Source organism: Quercus robur, chromosome 6 (genome assembly GCF_932294415.1).
Source record: "Quercus robur chromosome 6, dhQueRobu3.1, whole genome shotgun sequence".
NCBI classification, from domain to species: Eukaryota; Viridiplantae; Streptophyta; class Magnoliopsida; order Fagales; family Fagaceae; genus Quercus; species Quercus robur.
In genome coordinates this window covers 28,359,426-28,377,756 of record NC_065539.1, presented here as the reverse complement: position 1 = coordinate 28,377,756, position 18,331 = coordinate 28,359,426, and the positions used below count along the sequence as shown (strand labels likewise).

General features: G+C 38.2%; 2 protein-coding genes across 5 annotated transcripts; one reads left to right on the top strand and one right to left on the bottom strand.

Annotated features, from left to right (window-relative positions):
* Window positions 1-569: 569 nt before the first annotated feature.
* LOC126690076 (serine/threonine-protein phosphatase 7 long form homolog) lies at window positions 570-1,211 on the bottom strand. Its single transcript, XM_050385211.1, has one exon. The coding sequence runs from the start codon at window positions 1,209-1,211 to the stop codon at window positions 570-572; it is 642 nt and encodes a 213-aa protein (XP_050241168.1).
* A 5,464-nt stretch (window positions 1,212-6,675) lies between these two features.
* Window positions 6,676-13,246, top strand: LOC126688415 (purple acid phosphatase 15-like). Of its 4 annotated transcripts, none has more exons than XM_050383093.1 (8): window positions 6,676-6,984; window positions 7,423-7,614; window positions 8,985-9,318; window positions 9,879-10,096; window positions 10,649-10,839; window positions 11,524-11,808; window positions 12,297-12,414; window positions 12,951-13,246. In XM_050383093.1, the coding sequence occupies exons 1-8, from the start codon at window positions 6,720-6,722 to the stop codon at window positions 12,974-12,976; spliced, it is 1,629 nt and encodes a 542-aa protein (XP_050239050.1). In that variant the 5' UTR covers window positions 6,676-6,719; the 3' UTR covers window positions 12,977-13,246. The 4 variants fall into 4 exon arrangements, with proteins under 4 accessions (XP_050239050.1, XP_050239051.1, XP_050239049.1 ...); XM_050383094.1 differs by having other exon boundaries at window positions 12,297-12,428; XM_050383092.1 differs by having other exon boundaries at window positions 12,776-13,043.
* The last annotated feature ends 5,085 nt before the right edge of the window (window positions 13,247-18,331 follow it).

Below are 18,331 nucleotides of genomic sequence, written 5' to 3'. Positions count from 1 at the left end.
CCAAAATCGAGCCTCTGAGGCTCGGTTTACGTTGTTTGATGTGGCAAAAAATCCACGTGGCGTTTACATGAAACTCGAGTTTCAGAAACTCAAGTTCCACGTAGATGCCACGTAAAACTCGAGTCTCTGAGACTCGGTTTTACTTTAAGTAAACCGAGTCTCAGAAACTCGAGTTTCAAGTAAAAAAACGCGCGCATTTTAACTTTGAAACCGAGTCTCTGAGACTCGAGTTTTAAGGCAAACTAAACTCGAGTCTTAGAGACTCGAGTTTCAAAGCACTCTCATCTCTGCCTATCTGGTCATATCAAGCTGTCTTTGCTGTGCTCTGCTAGTCTATTAGACAGGTGCTCTGTGCTAGTCTATTACATTGTGCTCTGTGCTAGTGCTGAAGGACTTGAATTGTTTGTCCGTTGCTTGTTAGCCTATTAGTCTATTTTGGTGCTTGTGCTAGTCAACAACAACAACAGTCTTTGTTGCAGGTACACGTGAATATAATTTGTCTGTTTTGAGACATATTCAAAAAATATGTTAAACCACAACTTCTCTCAGACTATGTTGAACCACAACTCTCAGACTAAATAGGGGAACCTGGCCCATGCCCAGTACTGGAGCAACAGCAAGCACCCACCAATCTGACTGGTGTCCTCGCTTGCCCTGCATAGCTCTCGATACAACCATGCAAGGCAAGCACTTCCCCAACTGTACCTCTGTGGGTTGTGAAGGTCTTCCAACTGCTGCACCCACATTAGATGCACCCTATCGCCGGATTTGTCCATGAATATTGTGTCCCCCAATAGCGCTAGGATGTAGCATCGTGCGTACTTATGTAGCTGATCCTCTTCAGCATCAGGCGGCAATGGGTTAGCAACTTCCTCCAAAAGGCGGTTGATGAGAATCCTCTGCCCATCAAGTTGCTTATGGTTGTTTTGAGTTACAGGTCGAAAGCCAAGGAAGTCCCGGCACACATCCACCCAAGTTTTTTGTGTGCTCCCTGTTATAGCCTCACCATCAACAGGAAGCCCGAGAAGAACCTCCACATCCTGCAATGTGATGGTCACCTCACCATGTGGCATGTGAAACGTGTGAGTCTCGGGCCGCCATCGCTCCACTAAGGCCGTTATGAGGCCATTGTCAATCTCTCTACCCGGGACCCACAGGAGTCCCTCCAAACCAACTGTGGTGATGATGTTCCTCACTCGGTCGTCCACCATTGGAGGTTGCTTGGAGAACTCTGAACTACGACTACGGCAGGTAATGGACCCTGGATCCTGCACATAACATCTCGTTATGGATTAATATAGTATATGCAAATACGTGTACATTGTATGGATTAAATGCATGTGCACAAGTAAATATTTAGTTGAGTGTTTTACCCGTCCATTCCAAATAGCTTCGGACCGATGCGTCGCCTGCTGTGACAACACCGAGTCGTCAATGGGTCCAGGCTGTGTATAGTCAATGCGTCCAGCATTTGCAGCAGCCATACTGAAGAAGAATGATAAGCAGTTAGTTTCAAAATTGAACACACAATATGCTTAAATATATAGGTATGAGTTAGAGCAACTAAAGCCAATTTGTACAATGAGAATTCAGTAAAAGATGAAAGAGTAAACCAAAAGAGACCAATATGAACACAAAGCTTTTTAGACTTAGGATTTTATTTTTAAGGTTACAGTTTTGAACACACGCAGTTTTTTTTATTTATTTTTATTTTTTAGAAGAAGATCACACACAGAATAATGCTTAGTTACAAATACCACAATACAATGAAGGGTTTTGATAAACTTACTATCAAACATGAGATTAAAGGGTAATTTAGGAACATAAAAAAAGACAAAGAAAAAAGAAACTAATGGGTGGAAAGTAGTGCAAAATAACTGGACCTTTAGCTCAAAATTATTTTCGAAACGTCAATAAATGGGACCCAAAAACAAAACATCTTCAGGCACCTCTGACTGCTCGAGCTGTTTCCACTCTCACACCCACGTGAGTGTCTGTGTGACTGTGTGCTTTCTCAATGCCATGTTTGCTTGCTATCCATTACAGTCACTACCAAAGTGAACTTCACTCTCTCTCTCTGTTAAGTAGAGAAAAACTAAGATACCCAGAAAGAAACACTCAGAGTTGAAGCTAAATCCAATGCCAACTTCTTCAACCTCGTTCCTTTTTATCCTTCTCTTCTGCTTCTCAACTGCTGCTTTGGCAGGTGACCCTTTTGTGTTCTATGATTGGACTGTCTCTTACCTCACTGCCTCCCCACTGGGTGTTAAACAAAAGGTTCTTATTTTTCACTTCAATTCTCTGCAATTCTCCAACTTTTGTCACCCTCATCCTTTGGATGAAAATGGGCACTGCTTATTTTTAGTGATAATTCAAGTTTTAAACTTTTGGGTATTGCTCATGTGATTTGTTTATTGGATATTAGTTGCTTAATGTGTAGTAAATATATGATTTTAGCTATTTTTAACTTAAACAGGTCCCCCCATGTGTGAATCTCGTAAGTTGATGGAAATTACTTAATTAATATACCAGGTTGATTTACTAATAGTGTGACATATTTTAATATAAAGAGAAGTTTCCTGTTCTAGGAAGAAGTGAATTTCATAATTCTATTGTTTTTAGCAACTATTCAGTTTTAGAATTTCTCTCATTATTAATTCAGTTATGCTGGAAGTTGCCAAAAGGCTTGTAACTTAGTGGCATTGACGCGCATATTTGATAAGGAGAACAAGGTTTCAAATTTCCTCCCCAACTTGCTGTAACAATTGATTATCAAAAAAGTTATGCCTAAAGTTAGAAAATATATTTACATGACCCAGTTTACTTTTAATATATATATATATATATATATATATATATATATATATATATATATATAATATTAATAACTTAACTATGCCCAAGTCTTTAAATCTGCATTGTTGATATACAATCTTGATTGACAAATAGCTCTATATGTGACAATTTCTTTGTTTGGATTAAATTGCAAGGCAAGGCAACATGTCCACTCTCAGCACCTTGATGCACCTTTGTGTGTGTGTGTACACATTATATGCCCATATCATACAAGCACAGTCCTGTTACTTTCATTTCACATGGCTAAACTGAGCTGACATAGTTTTCTCGACTTGTCTCTAGTTGGGTTGGCCTCTTATCTTCTTAGGTGTAATTTTCATGTCTTGCCATTTCTTAGGATTCTCATTTCATCCATAGTAAACATGTCAATGCAAAACTAAATCTTGAAGCATGTCTAGTCTTATATTGTGTTGATCTAATCCCAAAATTTTGCTCATAATTTATTTCATAAACAAGCTGTTGTCCTTGTTATTAAAGTTCATCTTAACAAATCCTATTTTGTCAAACAGCTTTTTGTGGTGATATCTCACAAACAGTAAGTCCTTTTCACTACCAAAGTATAATAAGTCCTTATAGCATATCTAATATGAAACAAGACTGCTTCTCAATATTGCAATTGTTAATTATTGATACATGTGCCCAAATTGTCTTAAAAAACTTTCCTTTGTCTTGTTCTGTATCTTATATTTTCTCTAGAATGCATGGACTTCCTTTTTGTTTTTCAGTCTTGTATTTCTATTGTTTCTTGTCAACAATCTAACTGTATCAACATAAGTTTTTGAACCATGTCATTGTTTGACTACCAAAGATATTGTGCCTTCAAGCATTATTATTTTTAATTCCTTTTTGTAGAATTTTCCCTTGCAATTTGATTGGCATATTTTTAATCACTCAGCACATTAGACGGTACTTCATTTGTGCCGGTATAATCCAATGAGTTAATAAATCCTTTGATACCAAAAGGCTGCTTTTTGCTGCTGTTATGTAGTCTGTTTTATTTTAGAAATTACTTTTCTTTCACATGTATGTGTTTTTGTTCATACTACTGATCATCACATTTATCTATCTTGCTAAAAATATAACTTCATAATCAGATTGGAAACATATAGGTTATATCATTGGCCACCTCATATTTTTCAATAATGCCAGTTTGTTTGTGATTAAGACAAAATAATGTTATAGTGGGGAGGCATCCATGGGGTGCCCTGCAGCCATGTAAGATTTGTTTCTACCATTCCACCTTAAAATTTTCAATGGCTTCTCATTGCGACAGCAATAATTACCATTATTCCATACCACACTCTTACTTTGAACTGCTGTGACCTCACTTTAGTTAGGGGGAGAAGATGTCTCATTAGTGCCCAATGTGCATACAGGCTTAATTGTGTTGTGTGGCATGTGATGCATTTAACAATGCATTCAAACTTACCTTGTAAGAGTAACATGAAGGGTGAGGTCGTGGGTTCAAGACCCACGTGAGTGTATGTAACTTCAAATCAAAAAAATAATGTGTTCAAACTTTCTCTTGTATTACTCATTATTCATAATTTCATTGTTGATTGTTGCTCTTCATTGCTGGCTCTTGAAGCAAATAAGAATTTTACTTTAACAATCTGTCATCCACATGTTTTGTGAGTTACTTAACATGTTCCTATATTATTGTTTACTATTTCTGTTTATCACGGCTGCCCAGACTCTTAAATTGAAGCAAGTAATATTTTTCTTTAGAAATCTGTGAATGACATGTTTCTTGAGTTATGGTACAATATAGATGAGACGAACATCATACTGACAGAATAAGTTTTGAACTAGTTTTGAACTAGTTCACTTCCGGTGCACTTGGGTGTTCATTTTTTTCAATATATCTTATTACTTATCAAAAAAAAAAAAAAAAAAAGTTTCGAACTAGTTTCATCTAGAAACAGTTATGTGCTGTGTGGGTCACTTAGTAGGCTTAGATACAAAATATTGACTGCAGTAATGGAGTCCCTATCTCTGAGTAATCAAATGATGAAGCATTTAGCTGTAGACTTTTTTAATTCTTCTGAATCCTTGAACCTTCTTGTATTAAAGATTTTATATTATTGCTTTTCCCATGTCAAGCTCATGTTACTCATTCCATTCTACAGTTTGTGCTATTAGATGTGGAAAGTCCCATAGTAGTTCATTGAATAAAATCAGACAATTATACTTGTGATGATAAAGGCTGGGAGATTACTTCCTTATATGGAAATTTCTAGATACCTAAAACCAATTTATGCCAAGCCAGCTAACGTAAACAAAACTTCTAACCAAAATCCCTTAATCAAAACTAAATCTAATCCATCTATTTAAACTAATTAAACAAAACCATTCCTAACCGAAAAACCTAAATCATAACCAATCAACCAAAATACATAACTGAAAAAAGACTATGTAATTTGTTTCTTCAATAGCAAACTACTAAGTGCTTTTTTATATGCATATAATTTAGTAATTTGTAATGGTACGCAAGCACTATAAATATATGAGATAACTATTTCATATAAACTTGTAAGTTCTAAGCTCCTAATAGACAAGCAAATGGGCCTAATGAGATATACAATTCTCTCGTAAAAGCTATAATCCTAATCAGCAATAACAATCTAACCTGAAGGCAGAAATTTGGAAACTCTTAAGGATGGCAGCAACAATATGCACTATCCAAGCAACAATGTCATCTGCACTCACCAAATCCAAACCCAAATTTCATAAAAATCATAAAATAAAAATTAAATAAACTATCTACCACACAATCCAAACCCAAATTTCACAAAAATAAAAACTGAAAATTAAATAAATAACCTAAATGTTAAGTATCCAAATCCAAACCCAAAATTTCACAATAATCAAAACAAAAAATCAAATAAATAACTTACCAAGCAAAATCGGAATGGGTAACCAAGCAAGTTTGACTTCAGCCAAAGAGAGTTTAATGTCATCTGCACTCACCAAATCCAAACCCAAATTTCATAAAAATCATAAAATAAAAATTAAATAAAGTATCTACCACAAAATCCAAACCCAAATTTCACAAAAATCAAAACTGAAAATTAAATAAATAACCTAGATGTTAAGTATCCAAATCCAAACCCAAAATTTCACATTAATCAAAACAAAAAATCATATAAATAACTTACCAACCAAAATCGGAATGGGTATGGGTATGGGTATGGTGAGGAAAAATGAATGGGTATAGGGGTGGTAATGAGAGAGAGGGAGAAAAGGAGAAAGGATCTCCTAGTGAGGGAGAGAGAGATCGATGAGGAGAGGAGCCGATGGCTGGGCTCAGCCTCGTCGGCGTCGTCGCTGGGCTGGGCTGGGCTCTGCTCGTCGACGCCGGCGGGGTTCTGTGTGTGTGTGGGAAATGAGAGAGTTTTGTGAGAGATAGAGAGAAATGAGAGAGTTTTGTGAGTGTGGGAAATGGAAATGTAAGACTGAGGGTGAGAGAGTGAGAGCGCTCTGGTTTGTGTGAGAGAAAGTGAGACAAATGCAATAGACGACGAAGACGTTAAATTTGAAAAACCCCAATTGGAAACCGAGTCTCTAAGACTCGATTTCCGGTTGGAATACACGTGGAAATCGAGTCTTAGAGACTCGATTTCCATGTCAATGCCAGATGGCAGCTCTGCCACATCAGACGTGGTCAAAGCACGTAAACCGAGCCTCAGAGGCTCGATTTAGGGGCCCAAAATCGAGCCTCTGAGGCTCGAGTTGCTAGTTTGCCAAAAACTTTCAAAACCGGGCCAACTAACTGAATAGTTTCATCCTTATGGGTAATTACCCATTTTCGCCAAAACAACCGGTTCTGGGTTGTTGCTAATCCATTCAGATAGAAGCTACAAATGGGTTTTGCCTCAATGTCTGTAATTGAACTTGTTTTGGTGCTTTTACTAAGCTTCTTTCATGGTGGTGAGGGTGTTCTATCTACACTTGATGGACCTTTTAAGCCTGTCACGGTCCCTCTTGATAACTCTTCTCGTGGGAAAGCGGTGGACTTGTCAGACACTGATCCGGTTGTGCAAAGAGTTGTTGAAGGTTTCGAACCTGAGCAAATTTCATTGTCTCTCTCTGCAACCTATGACTCTGTGTGGATTTCTTGGATCACAGGTCTCTTTCACACTATAAACTGTTTACTACTTTTACTTTCTTAGCTTCTCATTTCTTTCTTTTATTAATCTGAGATTTTTATGAGATTTGATAATGATTAAAATGTGAACTTAATATCCGTTTTTGTGAAATGTGACAATTGGGTTTTGTCATTTTTGTGTTTTCAAAGTCAAAAAGAGCTTAGCATTCCTTAAATTTATGGTTCCAATGTTACTTCAGCTATCATGCATAAGATAAAATTCAGTAATTATACAAGTACAACGTTACTTTTTTGTTTTTGTTTTTGTTTTAGTAGTTGTTTTTATAATGGTTGAAACTTTGAATTTTGGAAAGGGATACAATCACCTAATCTTTATCTTTAAAATTTTTGAATACATTGGGTACAGGATTTACTTTCCTTTAGTCAATCACAGAATATAGTTGGATTGAATTTTTCAGGTGAATTCCATATCGGGTACAACATAACATCATTAGATCCTAAAACTGTAGCAAGTGTTGTTCAATATGGAATGTATGGATTGCCAATAACTGATGAAGCAATGGGTTATTCGCTTGTTTATAATCAACTTTATCCTTTTGAAGGCCTTCAGAACTACACTTCTGGAATTATCCACCATGTTCGCCTCACAGGTATAATTATTAGTGTAATTAATGCATATTTCTCTAGATTAATATATTCATCTCAAATGACTGATTCTATCAATATGCTAATAAGGTGATTGTCTTCCAGACAAAATGAATGCTTCCTCTGCTCAATATTACATATTATTGGATACTGTATGGTTTTGTTATTTACATAATATGAGTTGCACAGAGGGTAATGGTTGAATTGATTGTAGCCATTTCAATCATTCATAAGACTGTCCTATGGGATGGTTCTTTTACTTCATTAGCCCTAAGTTGCCAATCAATTGAGGTGAAGGTCTAAACCGTCTCAAAGTGCTCCCAAAGAATTGTGATGTAGCAGCTGTTGATCATGATTGAAAATGGAAAATTTGAAGTTCTTTAACTGTACCCTCAGGTCATTTGACCATGTAAACACTTTGTTATTTACAAAGTTGCTCTTCAGTAGCACTTTTTCAATGTTAGACCATTCGTTCTTCTGAGTCATCCAACTATTCTGCAGTCAGGTCGAGAGTATACTCTCCAAATTCTGTATTGCAAGCTCACTTCAGTTATCTTTACTCATGAATATATCCCCTCAGTAATTAACTGGATCCTTGATTTGTTTTAATTCTTTGTTGTCTCATGTTTCCTCAAAAAACCAGTTCACCTAAATCTTCTCGGGGACAGTATGTTCTTCACCAGAGACAAGAAGTTATTCCAAAAATAAAAGCTTCTATTAGCACCCTCCATTGTTGGGCATTTGCATTCTGTTATCATCACAACTTAAAAAGTATTTGTATATTTCCAATGATGGTTGTAAATGTCTGTAGCTGTAAGTAAGAACAGTTCAAGATTATTATCCATACAAAGGATATGGATGTAAGAAGCAGCTGCAGTGTTCAAATTTCTCTTCTAATGGATTTCCCTATGGAGCCATTAATTTGACAGATTGAATGGTGCAATTATGTAATTCTATTTAGAACTTCTTTTTTCTTTTGGTTCACCACATAAGGTCTTGTGTTTTCACAAGGCATTGAACGGTCTTCAATGTATGTTTCAAGATTTGATTGCATGTATAGCAAATGAATATTTATACACGTGAGCTTAGAACAGCTTTTTACCTATACTTTTTCAATAATATCTGGGTCAAATATGAAGTATTTGCAAACCCAGCATGACAATTGACATGTATAATTCTCTCTACACAGAGCCATTTCATCTATAATTGAAAGTCATAAATTGATAACCCCCCCCCCCCCCCCCATCTGTTTCCTGCCTTTTTGTTTTTGTGAATCTCTGTGTGCCTATGCATCTTTGTGACCTTGTGTGTATCTGAACTTGCCAACATGTGAATTTATTTATTAGTTTCACAACTCTTTTACGTCTTTCTGCAGGGCTGATGCCCGACACACTATATCAGTATCAATGTGGAGATCCATCAATATCAGCAATGAGTGATATAAATTATTTCAGGACAATGCCTGTTTCTGGACCCCATAGTTACCCTAGCAGAGTAGCAGTGGTGGGGGACCTTGGTCTCACATTCAATACCACATCAACTGTGGACCACATGATCAGTAACCATCCTGATCTTGTTCTACTGGTTGGTGATGTTAGTTATGCTGACTTGTATCTCACAAATGGAACTGGGTCTGATTGCTACTCTTGTTCATTTTCACAAACTCCCATTCATGAAACTTATCAGCCACGTTGGGATTACTGGGGAAGGTGAATTTCTAACTTTTTTTTTTCACTGAAAATTATCCAATAAATCTTTTTTCCTACCATTTAGGGCTATCAAATGGCAGGCACTGGGATATTTTTTATAAAGGTACTGGCCTGGTTGTCAAACATATGGCTCGTTCAGCCCTATTACGCAAGTTGAATAAAAAATGCACTTTTAAATTCTAGTAGTAACAAAAGTAAAGATTAGGGACTTTTAGATTTTCTAGAATATGGTTTATGGTATGGAGGGATGTTCTATAGCTTAATTTCAGATGGTTGATTGATGCATGATGACCTCAGATTACATGTCGTGCTAATTTGCTTTAGAAAGTATTCTCTGTATTCTTTTTCTGATAAATTTTATTGGTTCCCAAAACAAATAAAATAGCCAATAAAATTTTAAGTTTAGAAAGAATAAAAGTTCAATTTATTGGAAACTGCTCTCTCTCAAAACCTTATATTTTGTTGGACCAAAAAAAAAAAAAGACTGGCAATTTTGTTATTGTTTGAATTTTCAGTAAGCATTTTAGCTCATAGAATTATCATGGGATGTTTAATGTTAGGTACATGCAGCCTCTTGTGTCTAAAGTTCCAATAATGGTGGTAGAAGGGAACCATGAAATTGAACAACAGGCTGAAAATCAGACTTTTGTTGCTTATAGTTCTAGGTTTGCATTCCCATCTGAAGAGAGTGGATCATCATCCACATTCTACTATTCTTTTAATGCAGGTGGGATACATTTTATCATGCTTGGTGCCTACATATCTTATAACAAACCAGGTGAACTAAAGTTCTCTTTCATATTTTCATTTTTTATCGCTAGCAATTTCCCATGGTCATTAAAAAAAAAAAAGGCCTCTTTTCCATTGCTTTACCTTCTCATATATTATGTACGTGGCCAATTTTATGCATTTGGTTATATAACCAGTAACTTTAAAGCTTGATGTTGTTATTTCCTATGTTAGAGATTTTAGAGTATCCAATCCAAAAGTTTAAGCTAATGAGTGGAAAGACCTAAGAAGTATATAAACCCTTAGGCCATAACCCAAGCGCTAACCCAATCGATGTTGGATTCCTTGACACCCTCTCCTCTCCCACATCTAAGCTGAACAAAAACTGAAACCAAGACAAACAGGCAAATGACCAACCAAGCTCTAATACCATGTTAAAACCATTCAACCCAAAAGCTTAAACTAGTAAGTGGAGATGCCTAACAAGGACATATACCCATAACAAAGCAAAAACCCAACCAGTGTGGGGTTCCTTAATGAGAGAGAGCATATTCTATTGTTAGAAATTACATGGTGTGTTCTCCCAATTTTTGCATTGCAGAGGATCAATACAAGTGGTTGGAGAGAGACCTGGCTTCTGTTGACAGAGAAGTCACTCCATGGTTGGTAGCTGCGTGGCATCCACCTTGGTATAGCACCTACATGGCACATTACAGAGAAGCAGAGTGTATGAGGGTAGAGATGGAAGACATACTGTACAAGTATGGTGTGGACATTGTATTCAATGGACATGTAAGTGTATTTTCCCTATATCTCCTCACTTGTCTTTTTTCTCTTCTTCTCCTTACAATAAGATAATTTGTTTTGGTGCCACAGAGATTAATGTTGGTATGACATACTAAACATGTAAAAATCTAATCTGTTTCCAAATACTTAGAGATTAGAAATGTACTTCTGTCTTCTTTGCATTTGTGAAGGAAAAAAATGCTGGATCAAGTCTAAGATGAATCCTTAAACCATTAGTGTCCAAATATATGCATAGATGTGATATTTAAATGTTCAAAATAATGATGTCTTAAATCTAATAAGTCCAAGGTAAACATAACAAAAGTACCTATAAGGGAATGTTTTTCCTAGAGTTGAAGTAAGAATTTCCAAGACTATAAAGAACTTCCTATTTAATATAATTGCCACATGGTCATTATCTAAGATCAATGTCATTGCTAGATGACACAAACTTGAAAAAATGAAAATGCAAGATGGAATAGGAATGTGGTTCAATTACCAGAAAATTTTTATTGTTGTCAAATGAATAGTTTAAATGCAGATTCCTAAATGGTGCTCTTTTGTGTATTTCTGCTTCCTATATGATGCTTGAATATCTAAGCTGTTTGCAGAAAAGTGATGCATTCATTTGTATGCTTATAGTAAATGGTGTGCATAAGTGGTGTTGTTCATTTGGAAAACCATCAACAGGTTCATGCCTATGAGAGGTCAAACCGAGTATATAACTACACTCTGGATCCCTGTGGCCCCATTCATATTGTAGTCGGTGATGGAGGTAATCGGGAGAAGATGGCAATTGCACATGCTGATGAAGCTGGGAACTGCCCAGAACCATCTACAACACCAGATAAATATATGGGTGGGTTCTGTGCATTCAATTTCACGTCAGGCCCTGCAGAAGGTAAGTTCTGTTGGGACCAGCAGCCAGATTATAGTGCATACAGAGAAAGTAGCTTTGGTCATGGGATTCTAGAGGTACTCTCACTCACTCTTCGACAAACACACATCTACAATAATTCCAGATGTAATCTTCTACAGTTAGATTTCAACACAAATGATTCACCAAAAGCCTTCCTTTTCATACTGCAATGGATCTTAGAAGTCAACAAAACAATAAAATCATTAAAAATTAACAAGTAATTTTAAATTTTGCAGGGAACATGTTACAAGCTTTTTTAGGAACACTATTTAGATACAAATGAATTTCAGCGAGTCAACAACACATTTTGCAAGAAAAAAAAAAATCTTACAATGCCTATTCTACCCCAAAAATTAGTCTTAATCTATCACAACATAAAAGACAAATGCAAAAACCCATACTAATTTGTAAATTCTCAAAGGTCTTGGAAAGAAGAATTTAGTTGTAATAGTGAAACCATATAAAATACCAAGGCATTGATTGGTGGAATTTAGCCCTTCTTCAAAAGGAGTCGAACCTAATGGTATTTCTATGTGGCTTGCAGGTACAAAATGAGACTCATGCTTTGTGGACTTGGCACCGTAATAAGGACATGTACAACCTTGCTGGAGATGAGATATACATTGTAAGGCAGCCTGATAGGTGCCCAGTTGAATCGGGAGGTACTTGAATTTAGGTAAAAAGGCATATGGAGCACATCAATTGAAAATGGCATTATTTTTAACCTCGATAATGAATTTTATGAAATGATACAACTTGAACATCTATAAGTTCGAACCAAAGAGCCCCTAGAACTCCAATGAGACACAAAAAGATGGCCTCAATAGGGTTTTATAATAAGTTCCTATCTAACAAGATGTTACAGAAATTACTTGAGCAAACTAAGACATTTTGTAAATATATTACTTTAAAATGTTTAAGTAATCTTAATACCAATATTTGTGAATGGCTGTGAAAACACAACCCGAATATTGTTATTTTTTAAAGACAAATAATCTTCTCACATTTTTTGTCATCTCACAGGAAATCTACTTAGAAGACGCTCAAAGCTGTACTATATTTTCTATTTGACCTATTAGATGACAAACCTTTTAGAAGACGCTCAAAGCTCTACTATAGTCTTTTGTCATTTTTTGCTTTCAAATTGTACAACATAAAAGAATTCGTCCTGAATGTATTTATTTTCTTTTCTTCGAAGGTTTCGAAGTGTTGAGTGAACATTAACCCAAAAAGGCACAAAGAAATTCGAAGCAAGAAGATTACTATGGACTATGAAGCATGGCGTGGAGCATCAAGGGTCCTTTGCAACAATTTTTTTTCTTTTATATATATATATATATATATAGAGAGAGAGAGAGAGAGAGAGAGAGAGATTCAAGTTATATCTAGGGTAACTCTAAGCAATGTTATACTGCTCAAAATTTTTTAATCGGATCTAAATTTTGACAAATTTATCATTAGATTACATTATTGAAGAGGAAAAATTATGCATGACGAAGCAATCTGGACGGGGTGGCACGGACAGACGTGGCATGTACAGACCGAACGGCCATGTGGCATCCAGCCCATTATTATGTGATCTCCAAGGAACCTTAAATGGAAAATACTTGCAACACACGATTAGCCCTGGTTTGTAGAATCCCAACATGAATAGAATTCTAGAATATACATGCATTAATGTGTATCTTCCCCATAAGGAAAAGACTTGTTCCGCAAGCAAAAGAGTCTGGCCCTATACGACTATAAAAACCCAAAAACCCTCAAGAAAAAGGTATGCACAATTTCTCTAAAACTCATACTCTCTAACATTGTTGAAGCTCTCTTCTGACTTAACTTTCGGAGGGTCTTTGGTTGGTACAACATCGGTACTCTTTATAAGGTCTTTTTCTGTGTTGGGCAGGTCTGATATCGAGCGTGTTAGAACCGTATGGCTCACTGGTGATTTTTTTCGGCATCATCAGTTGGCGCCGTCTGTGGGAAATACGAGTAATCAATCATTGCTTTATCCGTGAGACAAAAGGTCGTACGGTCCAAACTCGATCGATGGCATCAGCCAACCAAGAAACTAGAAATCCCCCCACTGTTGTAGAATGGCAACTGCAGACACTCTTGATTGCGATCGAGCGACTTACTCAACAAAATAAAACTCTTATGCTACAAAACCAAGTGTTGGAAGTGCAAATTAAGTATCCGCAAGAACATCAAGTCTTATCGCATGATCAACGTAGAAGTGGTCATAATCACTATCCACCCCTTCGAAATATTACAGAAGGGAACAACAAATAGAAGAGAAGACTGATGACTACAATACTGTAGGACAACGAACGATTGGCCAAAGAGAAGGCAAGAGGCCTAGACACTCTAACAGCCAATCCGTTCGCTCCACCCCACTAAACACTCCTATCGATCATATACTTACACTTATCAAAGACGATCCCATGTTGGAATGGTCGAGGAGGATGAATGGGGATTCAAGCAAGCGATCAAAGCACCGAATATTGACATTACCACCATGAACATGGACATGACACAAAGGAGTGTTATGATCTGAAACAATAAATAGAGATCCTTGTAGGCCAAGGGAAGTTGCTACGACCTGGAGCAACCCAGCAAGACGGAAGACCAATTCCCCACGAAAAAGGCACTTTTTGGACGACAACCACCTTACAAGAGAGACTTGATAGGTAGAAGTTACCTCACCCTTAGAATACCGAATGCCAGAAGAATATTTACTCTACTTGCGATTAAAAAAAAAAATGCGAACAACCAATATCGCCTACCCTTCTAAAATATCTCCGAGGTAGTACCGATCATCAAAGTCGCCAAGGTGACGAATAATCTAAGAGATGATCAACTCAAGTAGCGAAGGCAAACATGGAAGGGGGGCAATAGACGAGGAATATTTGTACAATGCATTGGGTGGACGGTCACTATACTAAATTACCTACGGGTAGACGCATGGCCATAATCACCTATGAGTGGACGACCACTACACTAAGTTACCTACAGGTAGACGCATGGCCAAAGTCGCCTACAGGTGGACGATCACTATACTAAGTTACCTATGGGTAGACACGTAGCCAAAGTCGCCTACGGATGGATAGTCACTACGCTAAGTCACCTACAGGCATACGCATGAACAAAGTCAACTATGGGTGGACGGTCGCCACACTTAGTCACCTCAATAAGTCCACAACACCAAGTGGACGACCAAAAGGTGACGAGGTAACACTTAGTCACCTCAACAAGTTCACGACCTAAGGTGGACATCCAACAAGGTGACGAGGTAACACTTAGTCACCTCAATAAGTCCATGACCACAAGTGGACGACCAAAAAGGTGATGAGGTAACACAGTCACCACAACAAGTCCACAACCCAAGGTGGACGTTTAACAAGGTGACGAGGTAACACTTAGTCACCTCAATAAGTTCACGACCCCAAGTGGACGACCAAAAAGGTGACGAGGTAACACTTAGTCATCTCAACAAGTCCACGACCCAAGGTGGACATCCAACAAGGTGACGAGGTAACACTTAGTCAGCTCAATAAGTCCACAACCACAAGTGGACGACCAAAAAAGTGACGAGGTAACACAGTCACCACAACAAGTCCACAACCCAAGGTGGACGTCCAACAAGGTGACGAGGTAACACTTAGTCACCTCAATAAGTCCACGACCCCAAGTGGATGACCAAAAAGGTGACGAGGTAACACTTAGTCATCTCAACAAGTCCACGACCCAAGGTGGATGTCCAACAAGGTGACAAGGTAACACTTAGTCACCTCAATAAGTCCACGACCCTAAGTGGACAACCAAAAAGGTGATAAGGTAACACTTAGTCATCTTAACAAGTCCACGACCCAAGGTGGAAGTCCAACAAGGTGACGAGGTAACACTTAGTCACCTCAATAAGTCCACGACCCCAAATGGACGACCAAAAAGGTGATGAAGTAACACTTAGTCACCTCAATAAGTCCATGACCCCAAGTGGACGACCAAAAAGGTGACGAGGTAACACAATCACCACAATAAGTCCACAACCCAAGGTGGACATCCAACAAGGTGACGAGGTAACACTTAGTCACCTCAATAAGTCCACGACCCCAAGTGGACGACCAAAAAGGTGACGAGGTAATACTTAGTCATCTCAACAAGTCTATGACCCAAGGTGGATGTCCAACAAGGTGACAAGGTAACACTTAGTCACCTCAATAAGTCCACGACCCCAAGTGGACAACCAAAAAGGTGACAAGGTAACACTTAGTCACCTCAACAAGTCCATGACCAAAGGTAGACGTTCAACAAGGTGACGAGGTAACACTTAGTCACCTCAATAAGTCCACGACCCCAAGTGAACGACCAAAAAGGTGACGAGGTAACACCTGGATGTCCAACAAGGTGACGAGGTAATACTTAGTCACCTCAATAAGTCCACGACACCAAGTGGACGACCAAAAAAGGTGACGAGGTAACACTTAATCACCTCAACAAATCCACGACCCAAGGTGGACAACTAATAAGGTGACGAGTTAACACTTAGTCGCTGACCCAAAGTGGACGACCAAAAAGGTGACGAGGTAACACTTAGTCACCTCAACAAGTCCACGACCCCAAGTGGACGACCAAAAAGGTGACGAGGTAACAATCATCTCAACAAATCCACGACCTAAAGTGGACGACTAACAAGGTGATGAGGTAACACTTAGTTACCTCAACAAGTCCACAACCCAAGATGGACGTCCAACAAGGTGACGAGGTAACACTTAGTCACCTCAATAAGTCCGCAACCCCAAGTGGACGACCAAAAAGGTGACGAGGTAACAATCACCTCAACAAATCCATGACCCAAGGTGGACGACTAACAAGGTGACGAGGTAACACTTAGTCACCTAAACAAGTCCACAACCCAAGATGGACGTCCAACAAGGTGACGAGGTAACACTTAGTCACCTTAATAAGTCCATGACCCCAAGTGGATGACCAAAAAGGTGACGAGGTAACAATCACCTCAACAAATCCACAACCTAAGGTGGACGACTAACAAGGTGAAGAAGTAACACTTAGTCACCTCAACAAGTCCACGACCTAAGGTGGACGTCCAACAAGGTGACGAGGTAACACTTAGTCACCTCAATAAATCCACGACCCCAAGTGGACGACCAAAAAGGTGATGAGGTAACACTTAAATCACCTTAACAAATCCATGATCCAAGGTGGACGACTAACAAGTTGACGAGGTAACACTTGGTCACCTCAACAAGTTCATGACCTCAAGTGGATGACTAATAAGGTGACGAGGCAACACTTAGTCGCCGACCCAAGGTGGACGACAAACAAGGTGACGAGGTAACACTTTGTCACCTCAATAAGTTCACGACCCCAAGCGAATGACCAACAAGGTGACGAGGTAACATTTAGTCACCTCAACAAATCCGCGACCAAAAAATGACAACACAAAAAGTGGACGGAGACCAAAAAAAAAAAAAAAGAGAAGTGGACAGATGCATGTCCAAAAAAGTGGACATGCATGTCCATGAAAAAAAAATGGATGGATGCATGTCCATGAAAAAAAAAATGGACGGATGCATGTCCATAAAAAAAAGTGGGCATGCATGTCCATGAAAATATAAAAAAAAAAAAAAAGTTGGACAGATGCATGTCCATGAAAAAAGGTGGACGGACAAAAAAAAAAAAAAAAAGAAATGGACGGATGCATGTCCATGAAAAAAGGTGGACCAAAAAAAAAAAAAAAAAAAAGAAGAGAAGTGGACGGATGCATGTCCAAAAAAGTGGACGGACGCATGTTCCAAAAAAGTGGACATGCATGTCCATGAAAAAAAAAAAAAAAAAATGGTTGGACAGATGCATGTCCATGAAAAAAGGTGGACGGACAAAAAAGAAATGGACGGATGCATGTCCATGAAAAAAAAAGGTGGACCAAAAAAAAAAAAAAAAAGAAGAAAGAGAAGTGGACAGACATGCATGTCCATAAAAAAAAAAAAAAAAAGTGGACGGATGCATGTCCAAAAAAGTGGACATGCATGTCCATGAAAGAAAAAAGAAAAAAAAAAAAAGGTGTGGACGAATGCATGTCCATGAAAAAAGGTGGACGGACAAAAAAAGAAATGGACTGATGCATGTCCATGAAACAAAGGTGGACCAAAAAAAAAAAATTGATGGCAAGGTAACACTCAGTCACGTCGAAAAGTCCACGACCCAAAGTAGACGGACAAAATACCTTAAGAATGGGACGCTAATAGAGGACTACAACGCATCCCAAAGGTTGAAAGTTCGAGCATCACACGTCCCGGGGGTAGTGTATCAATGGCCTACCGTGCAGAAGGATGCCCAATCCTACGTATAAGCATACAACAAATGCCAATGCTGCAATAAGACCTCAGGGCTAAACACTACAAAAGGAAGCCGACGGACACCTAATCCTCATCCTAATGGGATGGATCAACAACTAAGGGTATCGACGACCAAGGATGCCAACGGCGCCTGATTCTCATTTAAAATTTAAGTCTTTCTACCTACGGGTGGAAGGACGAACCAAGTCACTCACGAGTGCCTTGG

Bases quoted from the DNA above. Each gene is read 5' to 3' on its own strand.
- LOC126690076 (XM_050385211.1), bottom strand. From the start codon at position 1,211: ATGGTGGACGACCGAGTGAGGAACATCATCACCACAGTTGGTTTGGAG.
- LOC126688415 (XM_050383092.1), top strand. From the start codon at position 6,720: ATGGGTTTTGCCTCAATGTCTGTAATTGAACTTGTTTTGGTGCTTTTA. The intron at 6,985-7,422 runs GTCTCTTTCACA...TGAATTTTTCAG, and splicing joins GTGGATTTCTTGGATCACAG to GTGAATTCCATATCGGGTAC. The intron at 10,840-11,523 runs GTAAGTGTATTT...AACCATCAACAG, and splicing joins ACATTGTATTCAATGGACAT to GTTCATGCCTATGAGAGGTC.